Below are 18,010 nucleotides of genomic sequence, written 5' to 3'. Positions count from 1 at the left end.
TTAGGTTTAAGTAGTTCTAAGTTCTAGGGGACTGATGACCACAGATGTTAAGTCCCATAGTGCTCAGAGCCATTTGAACCATTTTTCTACGCTTACCTTTTGCTTATTGTGGATACTCTCCTCCACTATACACCGCTCCCAACGCCATTTATATTTCCGGAATCAGTCTTGGTACGCATCTTGCTGGTTCGCGCGAAGCGGCGTCTGCGAATTTCCTTTTATCTCGTGTATCGTTGCGAATTTTCGTCCTTTCAGTGGAGTTTTCAACTTTGGAAACAATAAAAAAAGTCCTTAGGGTCCAGGTCGAGAGAGTGGAGGATAAGACAGCACAGTAACTTCGTTTATTGTGCAATAGTCACGCAGCAACAGGGATGAATGTGCGAGTGTGTTACCGTTATGCAAAAGCCATGAATTGTCTCGTCACATTTCAGGCCGTTTCCTTCTCACATTTTCATGACATGATCCTTCTCACGTTTTCATGACATGATCCAACTAAAATTTTACATTCGTCTGTAATCTCTCGGACAGTCAGTCTTCAAATAGCACACACAGTTTCATTGAAGATCCTGACATAAGCGTCGTCGGTAGACGTCGAAGGGCATACTGAACCATGTGAACCATTCGTAACACCGGATACGGCTTAAGCACTCACCACCGTAGGCTACGTGCATCATTTGGTGTGCCTCTGGAAAGGTTTCCTTGAGTGTCATGCATAATTTAATGCAGACGTGTTGGTCCTCTAGCCCTGCCATCTCGAAATCCGCGAACTGTGCGGCAAAAAATGGTTCAAATGGCTCTGAGCACTATGGTACTCAACTGCTGAGGTCATTAGTCCCCTAGAACTTAGAACGAGTTAAACCTAACTAACCTAAGGACATCACAAACATCCATGCCCGAGGCAGGATTCGAACCTGCGACCGTAGCGGTCTTGCGGTTCCAGACTGCAGCGCCTTTAACCGCACGGCCACTTCGGCCGGCAACTGTGCGGCACAACGTTCTACTCAATACAGCACTGAACAGTAACGAACAGACATGCAACAATGAAACTTCCGGCAGATACACATTAAACACAGGCATGCGCAGGGATGCCAACTGCATTTCGTTCCAACAAACCGTTGGTGCAAAATTACGAGTGTTCCGGAATTTTTTGAACAGACCTCGTATAATAGTTCGTTACCTAGAATAAATGATTTCGTGTTTTATTATGGATACGCAAACCATGATGGCACGTAAGTCTGTGCGCCCACATGGGCGCCACGTGTCGCTGGTTCTGCAGTCGCCGCAGGCACGCGGACAGCAGCTGTCTGGGACCGCATCAGGCGGTCCATCGATCCCTCATTAGGGCCGGGCGCCCCGCGACTGCTGCAGCGTGGCCCCGAATACTCCGCGCCTGATTATGGACAGCGATTCCCTGCAGGATGCTTAAAGGTAATAGGGGCACGCTACCTTGCTGCGGTGAAGCAGTGGAACGGCGCGCCCTGCTACTTCGCTTCACTAGCAGCGACCGTCTACTTAGTAACGGTCCGTTAGTATAGTACGTCTCACTTTGGAGGACGCTTTGTGAAGAGGGAGAGGAAAGAAAGAAGAGAGGGCTCGGGGGAGGGGGGATAGGGAATGTGGAGAGGAGGGCGTCTGGAAACTATTTTACCCCTGTTTTTGCCGGCAGGAATGGCCGAGCGGTTCTAGGCGCTTCAGGCTGGGACCACGCGACTAGGGGACAGATGACCTCAGATGTTAAGTTCCACAGTGCTCAGAGCCATTTTAACCCCTGTTTTTCTATTCCCCGATTCTTAAGAGCAAGGCCGGAAGTTGTAGGATTTCGCTCTTTTCAGCTAAATATGATGGCAGGCTGGAAATGGGGCAGGGGGATTCCCAATTGAGGATGCGAAATGGTAGTTCTCGAAAAATATTAAATAAATTTAATACATCTAACCTAGATCATATTGTGCACCATTAGTCCACTTGGGAGCTGATACACCGATCCCAACGTTACTGCATCCTGGATGTCTGTCTTTCTTAGGGTGCGATTCCGCTTGAATCTCTTTCATTACATCAAATATTCGACCATTCACCGTTCTTAGGGTGTTTAGTGTCCCCTGCGAGTCTGCTTGAATCTCTTCCTCTGTGTCAAATCTTCGCCCCTACAAATAGTGAGCACGGCGGGTGGGGAACAGCAATCATTTTGTTTTGGACAAAACTTTCAAGGTAATGTAGCCCATATGCGGTCGTGAATTGTAGTGGTGGGGTACACAGGCGTTCGAACGCCACGTACTCTCCTGAGACGCGACAAAAATAAAGCAACAAGTACTTATTGTTACTCTTGACTTCTCGAGATTTCTTCCATTGGACAGTTTCAAGATCATAACCATAGAAATTTGTTAACATCGAGTATAGATTTAAGTGTCAGGAAGTCGTTTCTGAAAGTATTTGTATGGAGTGTAGCCATGTATGGAAGCGAAACGTGGACGATAACTAGTTTGGACAAGAAGAGAATAGAAGCTTTCGAAATGTAGTGCTACAGAAGAATGCTGAAGATTAGGTAGGTAGATAAAACTAATGAGGAGGTATTGAATAGAATTGAGGAGAAGAGAGGTTTGTGGCACAACTTGACTAGAAGAAGGGCTCGGTTGGTAAGACATGTTCTGAGGCATCAAGCGATCACCAATTTGGTATTGGAGGGCAGCGTGGAGGGTAAAAATCGTAGAGGGGGACCAAGAGATGAATACACTAAACAGATACAGAAGGATGTAGGTTGCAGTAGGTACTGGGAGATGAAGAAGCTTGCACAGGATAGAGTAGCATGGAGATCTGCATCAAACCAGTCTCAGGACTGAAGACAACAACAACAACAACCATAACACCAACTTCCGTCACCAGTGACAGTCTTTGGACGAGAAATTGGGTCGCTTTTCAGTACGTTACTTCTGACCGTCGAACCAGTCGTGGCCCAAACTTCCCTCCAGTCCTTCCCATGTCCAGTTCTCGCAGCACAATGGGTACACACTTACCACAATTTATTTCCAGAGGGTGGCAGGGGTCTTGAATGGTCTGCCTGTGATATTGCAGAATCTGATCCCACGCTTTCTAAACTTTTTCTGGTGTGAAGTCAGCTGAAGGACGACCGGAACGGTCGTCTTCATCAGTTGATGTTCAGTCGTTTTCTGAACGTTTACATGAGTCGTAAGTCTGCGTTTGACCTAAAGCGCTGTCTCCTAAAGCTAGATTCAAGATTATGTGCGTTTCGGCAACGGTTTTTCCAAGATCAATACTAAAACTTCTACAGATTCGCATTTTCCTCCAGGCTAGCCATCGCAAAACCGCCTACTCTTGGAAACGCGGCCAACAGCTGACAAACTCACTCAGTTTGCAGCCACTTCGCACGCTCCTCAAGAAGAATATATAGGGAGACACCTATATTTCCGTCTAACCACATGCGAGCAAATTTCAACTTTTGGGAGGTTTTGGACACCACCTCATAGTTAAGTGAGGATTTCCGATTCCGGCATTCGCCTGGTAACGAAGGGAAACCTCCCGAAAACCATGATCGTAACTGCGACATGGTTGACTATTTACTATCCGTCGGCTAACGAACAGAGGAGGACTTGTGGAGGCACCTCCGTCGTAATTCTTATAATGCTGCGGTAAACACGGCATGAAATTGTATTGCTTATGAAATATGGTCAGCCCGCAGTGTAGCGTTACTGACCGCTAGGCGCACCGAAGGTAACTAAACAATCAATGGCTGTCGCCAGCGGCTGGAGGGGGGAGGGGGGGAGGAGAGATGTGTAGAATATTTTCCAAAATTGCTGCCTTCATAACTGATGCGCAGTGTACTTTACTGGCTTATTTGTTTTAACGAACAAAATGGCTGTATTTATAGTAGTAGTTTTGTTCATTCGAAGGTCAACATTGCATTGTTGCGGGACCTGTCAACGTATTACACTTTTAAAACAAAAATTATTTCATATATCTGGGTATTTATATACATGCAGATGCTGTATGACAAGGATGGAATAGGAGGTCGGTCGTGGTCTTGGATAGTAAGAACCGTCCCGGCATTTGTCGAAGTAATCTGGAGAAACCGCGGAAACCAAAACCACGATGTCCAATTGAGGATTCCAGCTTCCATCTTTCTCGAATAGAAGACCTGTCTGTTAAAAACGGTGTAACTTCTTTTACAATACTGTTCTTGGAAAGAGTTTATTTCACGATGTAAAAGCCAATGCTGCACTGTTAATTGAGTGCTCAACACCAATAACTGCATACATTACACACTGATATTAGGGCCATTACGATGACAAGGACGATGATGTTTCGTTTTGTATTCATTTGTTTAACCTAATAGTTGAATTAGTATCCATCCGCAATGATTGAGACGTCGAGCTCAGAAAGAGATGTTAATTTTATCCATTGTAGAGTTTAATTGCAAATGTTACCGAAAAAAAGCCACTTTAAACCGAAACTGTAATGAGAAGTGGCAGCTGTTGATGGTTAAAATGGTGGTCGATGCCAAAGCCAGTAAAATAAATAAAACGTGTTGCAGTGACAGTCCCAAGATGATCTCTCAATGTAGCGTGGTGAAAGATGTCTGTCTTAAGCCTGCACGACAGCAGGTCTCACCCCGTTATTTTGTGATGTTTTGTGGTAGTAAATAGACATTACAAATATTAAACAACTGTAACCAGGTATGAAAAATTGGCGTGCAAGCGTTGTAATTAATTCTCGACCATACTTTTTGCAGCTAATTTGCAAACTGTAGATGTGTTGTCAAGGGCGATTAGAATAACTATTCATAATGAGATTTTCACTCTGCAGCAGAATGTGCGCTGATTTGAAACTTCCTGGCGGATTAAAACTGTGTGCCGGACCGAGACTCGAACTCAGGACCTTTGCCTTTCGCGTGCAAGTGTTCTACCATCTGAGCTACACAAGCACGACTCACGCCTCGTCCTCACAGCTTTAATTCCGCCAGTACCTCGTCTCCTACCTTCCAAACTTCACAGAAGCTCTCCAGCGAACCTTGCAGAACTAGCACTCCTGGAAGAAAGGATACTGCGGAGACATGGCTTAGCCACAGCCTGGAGGATGTTTCCAGAATGATATTTTCACTCTGTAGGAGTGCTAGTTTTGCATTTTTAATCTGCCGGGACATTTCATAATAACTATTGTTATTGTAAAAACCAAAAGAAAAAAAAGTGTTTTCACCTGCTCCCAATAACTACAGAAAACACTACGGTCACGATCTCTGTTACTCGAATTTTAATCTGCTTGAGTGTTCAAGGATCTACGAAATTACACAGATTTCGAAGTGCGATAATTATTAATGTACGCCTTCATAAAGCATTAAATTTTATTTCTTGCAAACTTTAGCTTAGTTTCGCATTACTCCATACCTACCGAGCAGTTTGCTTCCCTAGGTTTCAGGGAATCGAATGAAATTCCACACCCGCGATTAGAGTTCTGACGGTTTGCTTTCGAACACACTCGCAGCTACCCAGTTGTTCCTACCATCATGCACCGTTGTATTCAATTGTGGCAGCGAACGACTCATACGCTTCACCTCTAGAGTAATTCTGACATTTCTCCAATCAAACGCACCAGTAATCTCTCCTCTGTTCAGACACTTTTCTGTTTCTTTTCTCACAGATTCCGCCTGACCTGTCCACTGTCAGGTAATGTAAACGACGGGGAAAGAAAGAAAAATCTCGGTCAGAATATCTTTTCATGCAAAACCTGTTAAAACGCTTCGTTTGCCAGATTTTCCACGCTCCGCTTTCGGTTTCTTCCTTCCTTTCCGCGAACTGCGTTCATTGTTGCCGAAACGTTCTGCATTTTACGCACTTCTGCCGTTTGTCTAAAGCAGAAGATACTTTTCCCTTTATTGTGGTACGGCTAACATAAAACTACACTTTTCGCAAGTGCTGATGAAGCGGCCTATTCCATTACAGAGCAGCAGAAAATTCTGTACGGCACCTGCAGACAATGTTAACTCAGCGGGGCTTACTCACATAGGGTTTTCTTATGTTAAACGAAGGAACAACATTAATTATCAGCAGTGTGTGATCAGCATGTGGGCTTTGTGGTTAACTGCAAATACATGTAAATGAGGTCAGGCCGTTGCTATTTCCGCTGAAACTAGCCACTTCTTTCACGAAGGTTTGGCAGTGGCTATTATCAAACCATCGTGCATCATGTTTATCACTTTAGCATACAGATTCGATCCACGCTTTAACGAGATACTGTGACTGTTCGCTTAGCGTAATAGGCAATCAATTACCATGTCTCGCACTAAATGGAAATCTCGTATTATATCGCTTTTAATCACGGTACCACATTAATCTCCGATTTATGCGTCACTGCGTGTTTGACAGTTATGGGTCTTATAGCTATGTAGTTGCTTTTTCACTAGCTTTGGGTGCAATAAGCAATGCGTGATAATTTTTTCGAATGGAACGTAGTAATGAAGTGAAGTGATGTATCATTCTCTTTGAATGGTTGAATCTATTGATGTGAAACAAAGCGCTACGCTACATAGCGTAGGCTTGGATGAAAGTGTAATTAATGCGTTACCGAGATGGGTTGTAGTTAAATTTCTTTCGTATGTTGTCACTGAACTTCCCTGGGTGAAACAATGTACAAATGAATTGTTTCAGTTGTTGCGCTCTTGTATACGGGAATAAGACCTTATTAGTGTAATAAATTCCCAACTGCCTGACGTCCCTGAATAGAACAGCAGTTAACGTAATAATACATTCCATTTTAAGTGCGGCGTGTCTTGAAATTCTTAAATATTGTTAGAGGACAAATTTATATAAGAACAAAAGCAGCTATTTAATTTGTTTTCGCATACGCAGAAGAAGGCTACGTGAGATACAATAAAATCCAAATCGAACATATCCATTAGATGAAGTAATATGAAGATGTTATGTCTATCTGATAGCAGAAGAACAGCTGATCTCACAAAATAAATACAGTTTCATACAGAGATTATGTGGCTTGTGAAAATTGTTACGCGCGAAACTTTGGGGCTAGCAAATTAATTAACAACTTTGGTTCACATATGAAAATATACTTCGTTCATGTTACTGTTTTACCACTGCGAGTGCGACATCTTCGCAACAGAACCTCTTTGTAACATTAACCATACCATGGAAAGACGGCTGTGTGTATTGCGTTTCCTGACAATACTGTATCGAAATGCTTAGAGACGGAATAAACATCCCACATTCTGTTATTCGCAAAAATACGGAATTAACGCAAACAGGTAAGTTACGGTAAAATGTCGAGATGTGCCATGGAATAAATAGAGCAACTCGTTTGCAACAATTGAAAGATATGCTTTTGTTATCAGTTGAGCAATTGGCTGTTTTCGGCGAGTTTCACCATTAAAACGATTTTGCTGATTTCTAGTAGCGCTTAGAAATCATAGTGCTTCGGAATTTACTGACATTTTTTTCTTTTGTTTCAGGGTTCGGTTTCGTCACGTTCCAGAATGAAGACGTCGTAGACAAAGTATGCGAGATTCACTTTCACGAAATCAACAACAAAATGGTAAGTTCATTCTCGTAAATACCTAATTTTGCTGGAAGAAATTGCTTATATTAGTTCATCAAGACATAGTAATGTTAAATATAAAAGTAACTGGTACTGCATTTCAATCAGTTAGAATAGAATGTAAAGCTTAGTTGAGAAAAATTGTGTCCTGTGACGCGTTCTGTAAACTCGTTTCCAAGTTTCTTGAAAGCTTTTCTGTCACCTGTGTTATCGTATTAAATATGTAACATTTTAGTATCTTTTGTAGTTGCTGCCAAAATCTCAGCCGATACTTTGTACTAACGTTTTCAAAACCTTTCATTTATGACCTGAACATAATTCCTCGTTGATAATTTCTGGCGTAATCGGAACAGTAGCAGTAAAGCCACTTATAATAACAAAATATAAAACATTTTCCATGTTATGGGCGTTACGAAGTGGAACCATGTCCAAAAATATTATTGTGCGCACACTGTACAGTGGCAGTTCTAGATGGGGAGTGTTTTGAACTATGGTTGCGTAAGATTCTCTGTCTCTATATCACACACATCTCCCTGTCAAAAAATAAAAAACGCTTTTTTAAAAATCTTCTTTATTCTGAGGGAAACTAAATTGTTAAATACACTTCGTCACAGTAGTACTGCTTGCTATTGTGATTATGTTGTACACTACGGTTCGTAAATATGCATAAAAGGGAGACAATGCCTGAGATTGCCGGCCGGAGTGGCCGTGCGGTACTAGGCGCTACAGTCTGGAACCGAGCGACCGCTACGGTCGCAGGTTCGAATCCTGCCTCGGGCATGGATGTGTGTGATGTCTTTAGGTTAGTTAGGTTTAATTAGTTCTAAGTTCTAGGCGACTGATGACCTCAGAAGTTAAGTCGCATAGTGCTCACAGCCATTTGCACCAATGGCTGAGATTGTCGTTTAGGAGTCTTGCATGCAATGAACATTGCTCGAAATATGTGTACGTTCAACAAGCTGACAGGCAGTACATTCTCACACTATCGAATTTATCGAAGCTTTGTGTCGCAAATGCGCGTTTAAGGAATACCAGACATAATCTTACAGTATTAAACTTTATTATACAGCCTCATATTTTCGAAAGATAAAATGCCTGTTAGCAGTGTTATAAATGTAACTGGACTTTTCTGTCAGATGTCTATGAAAACTGTTCCTTTCCTAATTTATTTCAGTGAGTTTAATCATGTAGCGGCCACATAACCCTTCTTATCATTAATGGTACTTCTTCCATCACGGGGGCAACCTCGCCGTTTGTTCTGGTCTGTTACACAACGTGGAAGGAAGACTGGTCCCAAAATACGGTTTCCAATCATCCCTGCCCACACATTGCGGCTGCACCGATGCTATCGATTCGCTGTCGCCATACCATGGGGATTCTGCATACTATCCACACATGACTGTTATGAAAGGTGTAGATACCACTCCGCGTAAAACTGGCCTCACCTGCAAACAGGATGGATGACAAATCCGGGAATCGTGGTTGCCTGGGGAAAAACTAGTGACAAAACTGCTCCCGATCTGGAAAATCTGTAGCTATAGTTCAATTCTTTTATCTTGGCGCATGCCCGCCCAGACGCGTGAGATTGCTGCGTTGCCAGTTGCACATGACGCACGCGCCAAGAGGAGTAGTGCCATAGTACAGCATAGTTGGCAAGCTTACGTTTAGGGGGGAGCGCGCAGTTCATGAAGTAAAGCCTCCACGGCCGCATTAACCCTTTCGCTGCTACAGAGACGTGCTCCCCGCATACCGCGCTGTGCGCGATTTTGTCACTGCATTGCTCGCCTGTGCTGACACATGGTGTTCCGACTGCTTTGACACTCTTATCATTCGATTCCACAAAAACTATTTGGCCCAAAAATTAGATTTTTACACATCTTCTTGCCTGATACTTTCCCCCATAAATGACTTAATTTTGTTTCGATGTTCAACGCAGTTATTATGCAGCATTAAATATAGTAAACCATTGCACGAAATTTTGAAGAGTTTGCAGAGGTAAAAGTCCATAGAGTATACTTTCCATATGGTCGATTTTAGTTGCCACAATGTTGAGAATGAAATGTGGACAAGATACCTAAATTTCATATCAAATTTACTGTATAACAATATCTCATTTAGCTGGCCGAAGTGGCCGTGCGGTTAAAGGCGCTGCAGTCTGGAACCGCAAGACCGCTACGGTCGCAGGTTCGAATCCTGCCTCGAGCATGGATGTTTGTGATGTCCTTAGGTTAGTTAGGTTTAACTAGTTCTAAGTTCTAGGGGACTAATGACCTCAGCAGTTGAGTCCCATAGTGCTCAGAGCCATTTGAACAATATCTCATTTAATTTAAGTACCACATAGGTGTCGTATGTAATGTTGAGAAATATTCCGTCTTTCTCGACTGTAACAAAAGTTTAATTTACACCGGGCACGTTTGCCTTTATTTTAAAGCACTTAAATCAATCAAAAGGAAGTATATAAAATACATTAAACAAAACTGTGGACTTACAAAAACAAACTTGAATATACCGTCTATCAGTGAAGTGCTCTGAGCTATGTCAAATATAGTTTTTGTGTGTGGCACACACAAACAGCATTTATTTGCTGAAACACTGATCAGCCGACGCAAACGTTGAATATTGTGTTACCGCAGCACAAAACTACGAAATATGACTTGGCAATGGAGGAGGCAAAATACTGTCCACTGAAGATGCTTCAAAAGAGAGAAACGCGTCTGGTCTAAATAAGTCGCTTATTACAGTTGCAGAAGAGGAATATATTTCAATACAATTGGTAAAACTGCGACTGTGGAACAAAAACAAGAAAGCGAGCATCAGTACCATTGTGTATGTGCCATACCTTTCATTGATTGAAGTGCTTTAAAATAAAGCCAAACGTGCCCGGTGTAAATAAAACTTTTATTACCGTCGCGAAAGATGGAATATTTCTCAGTATTACATACGACACCTATGTGGTACTTAAAGTAAATGAGATATTGTTATACAGTAAATTTTATATGAAATTTAGGTATCTTGTCCACATTTCATTCTCAACATTGTGGCAACTAAAATCGACCATACGGAAAGTATACGCTAGGGACTTCTACCTCTGCAAACTCTTCAAAATTTCGTGCAATGGTTTACTACATTTAATGCTGCACAATAACTGGGTTGAACATCGAAACAAAATTAAGTCATTTATGGGGGAAAGTATCAGGCAAGAAGATGTGTAAAAATCTAATTTTTGGGCCAAATAGTTTTTGTGAAATCGAATGATACGTGTGTCAAAGCAGTGGGAACGCCACGTGTCTGCACAGGCGAGCAGTGCAGTGATGACAAAATCGCGCACAGCGCGGAATGCGGGGAGCACGTGTCTGCAGCAGCGAAGGGTTAATGAAGAGACAAAGCACTAGAAATTTCAAAAAATTGCATTCAAACGAATAAAATTCGTGAAGTAAGACCGATATTGTTTTTAAATAAAGAAAATATTAAGCACTGCACAAAGTTCGAACTCACAACTTTCTGCTTACCAACCCAAAGCCTTAACCGTTGCGCTAACGCAGCTCGTCTTACACTGTGACTCCATGAGGAGTCTAACAGGTCACGCAAAATACTGACAAACACTGTTGGTATGACTATGAATTACTCACACTTCGTCGAAGTGCAATAGGAAATAAACAAATACCGCTGTTCTTTATTGCGAAAAAGCGCTTCGTGAGATTGAAACAAACACCTTTCCTTGCTATCGCCTGAATTAGGAGTCTTATTGCTTGTTTGGTTTAATTAATTAATAGAATATGAAGCAATTGGTATAAAGAATGCTTTTTCCAAACTTTCTATAAAAGGAAGTCTGCTATCAAGACATTGCTTTTGTTCTATTACTTTATTTATGACTGAACATTTCTAAAACAGAAGACACTCGTCCGTGCTCTGCTCTGCAGTCGAGATCTGGCAACGTCGTTCTCTGTTCATTGGCTGACTGTGTTTTGTGACGTCAGATGCGCAGAACGAACCTAAACTCGGCCGCCAACATAAATGACGTGACCTTTAGTAAGCCCAAGGAACATAGAATAAAAAAGGTATGCCAGATTGGCTTAGTGCGCTGTCATTGGTCAGCGACTTGTTACGTCACCTGGCAGCCAGACGGCAGTCTCCGTTTGTAGAATATGAGTGATTGCAAAATAACTGTTTTCACGTCTCTTCTCTTCTCATATAACGTAAAGTTTCGCGCTCACAGGGTTGAACACACTTCATGTTAATATTATATACAAGGTTTCCGAAACAAATGCGTTAAATATTAGTAGCAATGATGATATATCGCCACGCAAAACTAGTGGCCGATGTTCGCATCCGCATTCATGCTCGTGTTTTAGGCATCTGACTACGGTAAATGTTTTACAGTTGGGTACTGCCGATTTTACACATGTTTTTGTAAATAAAAAGATAGTAATCGTCGAACTTACCTTACAAAGCTGATGCAGAAGCTACGTCGAAGATGCTGAAGGCGACGCTGACCAGAGCCGATTCTTCCTTGCCGAATTCCGTTTCATTGCATCAATTTTGGCTCTTTTGTTTAAATGTCTAATCCGTATAAAAGTTCTTGTTCTGACATATAACTGAACTATTTTGCTATTAAGTTCGGGAAATTTCGCACTTATATGACCTGCTAGGGTTGCCATCACTCTATTACAATGAGAAATATTTGATCCATGAAACGCAGCAAATATAATTTCTAACTCACGTATTTTACCAAACCAGTCAGTAGAGGGAGAAATGAGGCCCCCTTTTGAAATAATGGTAATCCAGTCTTGCTTCAGACTTAGTTCTGTATCAACAACACACTGCCCTGCGGTATTTCCCAAAGAACTGCCAACGTTTTTGCACTTGAATGCTGTATATCCTGCTAGATATTTTAGAGTATCGTCATTCACGTCTTCACTGGTACACACTGAATCACTGAGCTCGAAATGTAAGAGCAAGTTTTCGTCATCTGTAGCGACGTCAAATGATTTATCAGTTACTCTTATACATAATTCACTCGAGAGAAAACGTGCAAAATCTTCCTCAGTTTCATCAGCTGGTGTCGGGTAGTTTTCAGAAGCAGAAATCTCATTTCTGTCCTCTGAAGTCGAAGCACCAGAAGACAAAGGTGTTTCACTTGCACTTCCAGTCAGTATCAATAAACGAATTCTGTTTTTCACCTCGAAAGGAGTGGGATTGTTGTAGAAGACACCAAGGCCACGGATTCTGGGAAATAAATTTTCCAGGCAATCTTGATTGAGTCTGGCTGTCAATATATAAATAGCTCCGGAATTTTTCTTATCATTGTAAAGTCCAAAAAGTGAATTTATTGATATAATGAATCCCTTCTGAAATGGGAGAAGACTGTTTCTTTTTCCTACTCGCATACTAGAGCACATTTCAAGAAATATTTTTAGAGAGTTTTCCTGACTTCTGATATGAAACCCGTAACCACTTCTAAGGGCAGCTTTCTCATCTTGAGGGTATCTCGAATTCAGCACATCGAAAACATCGTTCACGAGCTCAATGAAGCTTCCTTCGCGATTTTTCTGCAGAACATATCTCACAGCTTGGGCAGTACGACGTGAAAATATCTGTGCAGCCCTTCGGACATTCTGACGATCACGTCCACTAACGTTACGATGAACCCCCGATATGTGGTGATTGATCGAAAGGTCGCTTTTCTGATGTCGAAGAAGATCTTCTATAACCATTTTTGTAATCACAGTACCATCAGGCAAAGTGATTCCGTCATCAAGAAAATGATTTCTTAATAACTTAAGCAAATGTGGAACATCAAAAATAACCCAAACTTTTCTGCTGTGATCAACAGGGTTTGAAAAGAATGTCTTGGATGTAGACACACCAAGTTGCTTCCACACAATCATATTTTTTGGTCTCTTGTCACACGTAACGGCTACGATACGGATTCCTGCTGTTTCAATTTCTTTTATGACATTCTGCAACAAATCACTAGACATTGCAACATCAAAGTCATAATACACTGGCTGCTTCCATTTTGAAAACAAGCTGCGAACCATGACAACTTGGACATTGTTGTGTGGTCCGAGTACTACATCGTCGGACGAATCGTAAGGCACACGACCGTCAATGTTCATCTCGTCGAAGCTTAGGACACCAATCGCCTCTAATGATGTGAACATTTCTGACCTACTTTTAATTAACTCCAAAACTGGTTTCAAAATACCTGGTCGGCACTTGAACTGTTTCGTCCATATCTGGAGCGTTGACCTGCAGGGAAAAGGATAATTCTTCCTCCTCAGGTAGGCATATGCTTTAGGAGACAAAGCTCTCAATGTGAGAGCATTTGCAATGTCCCCTGAGCACCACTTTACTTGCTTCCTCTTCTTTAACAGACAACGAATTTGTCCTGGTGTGAAACACTGAGAAAGTGTACTTCTCACATCCGAGCATACACATTTGTGCTTCTTAGTGTGAGACACATTAGGTTTTATGGATGTAGCTTGCTTTATAACTTCTTTCATGGACTTAATTCTTTGTTGCAGTCGAACATTTTTAATCTTCAAACTAACCAATTCTTTCTTCAGTGCTTGAATTTCCTGGTCTTTAAGTGAAATTAGCGGATCAGTAAAAACGTCTGTGTTGCTGGACTTGTCCAGCTTACTTTTCTTGGGAGATAAAGTTTTCAACGTTGAGAGAGCTCTTTTTTTTACTGTTCTAGTGTCACAGCGACGTTCTCTCTCTCTGTTAGAACACTACCGGTAACATTCGCGGTGCTGGGACCTGGAACTTCGAATACATTTCCGTGCCAGTTTGGTATTTTTAGAGACGGAACAGCATTATCCTGTAGCAGTTTCCGTGTAGGTAGACCTAACAATTCATTCTGCAAGTCTCGTTTGTAATCGCTTTCACAAAAATGTTCAGAACAAACTCTTGCATTATTAACATTAATTTTGTCCTCTCGTTTACAACGAGCAATCCACTTACGCTGTAGTTCAACATTTTTTGGAAAACGATGATAAATTACGCCTTCAGTCTTACGTCCACTATTACTACATTCAGCAACTGCACAATACGACGTATTTGTAGATATAATTCCAAGAACGAAGCTACAAGACCCACGGAACAATTCCTTTCCAACTGAACACTCGGCAGGACAAGAATTACACACAAACTAACGTGTAACACGAACTCGCATGCACGCCTTTGATAGAAACACTGAGCGACACCGTTGTAAACAAACTGCAGTAGCTGCCAGGTGACGTCACAGCTCGAGATTCATCATGGCGGATAAAGGAGTGGGAGGTCGCATTTGCACTCCCCTGAGTAAGCCCTGCAAACACTGTAAGTGATGAGGGTAGCAACAATTGTCGTGGAGAACGTTCCCCACGGTCGTCTGGCTTACTGTACTGGCGCGCCAACTGCCTGGTGCTGACACGGCGGTCGCCTTCCACAGTGTTAATCATATTTTCTTCTCCAAGTCTGATGTCCGAACATTTCGGGAACGTCTTACATGATTTCCTGCTTCCTGAAATGACCCTGTCTCAGACAAACGACGAAACACTGTTGCAAACATAGAACGCTGTGGTTGTTGTCGGCGGGAATACGTCTCCTGATACAACCTTGCTGCCTGCCGCCTACTGCCATTCGCCTGTCCATGAGTAAACGTCATGCCAGCAAGGTCTCGATTCGAATACGAAACTATTATGTACAACGCTGTATCACATCCACTACAACGTGAGACTATGGCAGGAGAGGGCATGACGTATGAGGAACAGTAACACCCTGCATGATACAGCACTTAATAGACCGCAGTCTCTGTAGCAGAGTATGATTGAATAAATGGTCTCTAGCATGGAAACCTAGCATTCCGGACATAAGTTCAAGAGACCTTTTTTTGTTCCGTATCCTCTCGTCGATCAATCCCCAGACTTTGTATACAGTGGAAAAACGTCACTCTGTAGAGCAGTGTTATGACCACAGCTGACACTTGCAGTGTATTCAGGATACTGCGGAGGTGTCTTTCGTTGTCAAATACAGCAGCGCAACGTTCTGGCTTTTCTAGCATCGGCATCAATGTTCAGGTATACATTTCACTCGGTGTTCCTCTATTTTTGGCCAATTCCTGTATTTATCAAACTTTGTGGAATCGTGCTTCATATAATACATATTAAATGACTAAACTTTCACTCCTTTCCGGTATGATGTCCATCATCCAGTATGAGGCGTACTACTTGTGGCATGAAGCAATCTGTCTCCGAACGTCATATTGAGAAATTTCGTATCATACTTGAAACACATGTTGTGTCATTTCGTGGGGATTTCTGGCTGGAGATTGGTATGAATGTACAACTCATCCCATCACATGACAGGCATGCTCTATGGGTGAAAAATCAGTGAACCGATCACGTCAGTCAAGGATCTGTGCATTCTTCAAGGAGTTCATGATATGAGCTATAGTGTGGAATTTTATATTAGCTTGCTGGACTACGTCATATGGTACTCTGGTTATGAAGGCGTAGAAAACAGGGTTTTCCGTTCTTGTGAGTATTCAATTTACGTTCAACAATAACCAGATCGTCCTTTGCCTTATAGGATAACTTCATTCGCCATGATTGCAGGACTTTGCGAGGTCTGGGTCTCAAGAATCGCTGCTACGTGTGACCTTTGACCAGGTCGCTTACAGGCACGTTGCGTGACCCGACCGTCACAAACAGAAGCGAAACTTATTGTTGAACACCACAGGACGTCCGAGTTGACTCTCGTCCTGCACCATGCAAGACTGGTTTTTGTGGTATTGTGTCAGTGGTAAACAACACTCGGCAGCTCGAAATTTCAACCGAGATTGCAGTAACTGGTTGTCGACGGTTCGTGGTGACATTTTACTGGTAAACACTACTGAGATTTCAACAGTTGTCATCAGCCTCTTTGTCAGAGCCAGTCGAGCAGTCCCGTGATCTTATTTCGGTGTAGTCTTTCTGGAAGGACCCTTTCGTACTCTTCTGGCCACACCGTTGACCTCAGTCCATCTCGTCACTAGTTATACAACAGTCGCAGTACAACATGAACTGTGTGTGCAGTATATCGGCATGATACGCTCCTACCCTCATGCCAGTGGTTCGATACTTCTCAGAATCATAAATATGGCAATAAGGCGTACATGCAAGTGCTCTAGGAATGCTGTGATGCGATCTCCACCTCCAAAGGTCCATTAAAACCCAACAGACACCATTTTTCATTTGTAGGTATGACTATTTTCTTTATTGAAAATATTGATAATAAGTTCACATAAGAACGGAATTTTAGTCAGACTAGTATTGTCTGTGACCTATCTAAGACATTTGACGGTATCAATCATAATATGTGATATACTGAGTTTTTATGGGATTGATGGTATAACCAGTCAATGGATAATGTCATATCTAACCAAAAGAATGTGGGAAGTTATACTTATTAATCCAACAATGCAGTCCATCAACATTATTCTGAATGGGGAGAAATGACTTATGGGGTTCCCCAAGGCTCTGTCTTAGGTCCACTATTGTCCTTCATATTGTAAACAATCTACCGTCTAATATATAGAAAGCAGAATTAGTTATTTTGCGGATGACACTATTGTAATCGGTCCAATCATACACATAGAAACAGAAGAAACGGTAAATAATGTTCTTGAAAGTATCGTTGTTTGGTTTTCTGGCAATGGTCTCACCCACAATTTTAAAAAGCCGCAACATATCTAGAGGTACTGCACCAAAGATAAGTGAAACACTTGTTGTGGAAACAATAAATAGTGTGGAAATTTCGAAATTCTTGAGCGCCCGTACTGATGGAAAAAGAAAGTTTTGGAACTCCAAAACGACTTAGATCACCCACATTTGCGCTTAGAATCATTGCAAATATTTCCGAGAGACAAATCGGTAAGCTGACATATTTTGCATATTTACATTCATTAATCTCATGTGGAATAGTCTTCTTGGGGTAACTCTTCTTTAAGAAAGGATGTTTTCATTGCTCAAAAACGTACTGTAAGAGTAATATGAAGTGCTCATCCACGACCAACTTGCAAACATCTGTTTAAGGAGTTAGTTAGTTTGAGTGCTGCTTCATATTATATTTGTTCCCTTATGAAGTTTGTTGCAAATAATTCACTACATTTCAAAAGGAACAATGGATTTATGTAGTTACAAAATTACATTCATTATGTCACATTAAGGTGGTTGTGAGCACACAGAGGGTTCACAATGCTGTATCAAAACTTTCTGATCTCTTTCCCAGTAATGTAAAAGTTTGACGGACGGCAAAGAATAATTTGAAAATAAACTGGAGAAGTTCCTCATTGACAATCCCTTCTGATCCATAGCAGAATTTCTGTCACTGTAATGTCTAAATTTTGGAACTAACTTATTAGAAATAAAGAAGTAGCGGTTTGCTAGCATTCGATCAAGTCATTCACGATGTAGACTTTCCATTCCCG

General features: G+C 41.8%; 1 protein-coding gene across 1 annotated transcript in view; it reads left to right on the top strand.

The window, feature by feature from the left end:
- LOC124619568 (RNA-binding protein Musashi homolog Rbp6) overlaps positions 1–18,010 on the top strand; it is a 1,335,315-nt gene that overhangs the window by 1,214,421 nt on the left and 102,884 nt on the right. Inside the window, exon 6 of the mRNA XM_047146061.1 lies at positions 7,469–7,551. Within this exon, the coding sequence (XP_047002017.1) occupies positions 7,469–7,551 (83 nt within the window). The remainder of the gene's footprint in view (positions 1–7,468; positions 7,552–18,010) is intronic.

The sequence above is a fragment of the Schistocerca americana genome, chromosome 1 (assembly GCF_021461395.2).
Source record: "Schistocerca americana isolate TAMUIC-IGC-003095 chromosome 1, iqSchAmer2.1, whole genome shotgun sequence".
Lineage (NCBI taxonomy): Eukaryota > Metazoa > Arthropoda > Insecta > Orthoptera > Acrididae > Schistocerca > Schistocerca americana.
This window is presented reverse-complemented; position numbering and strand designations above follow the sequence as displayed.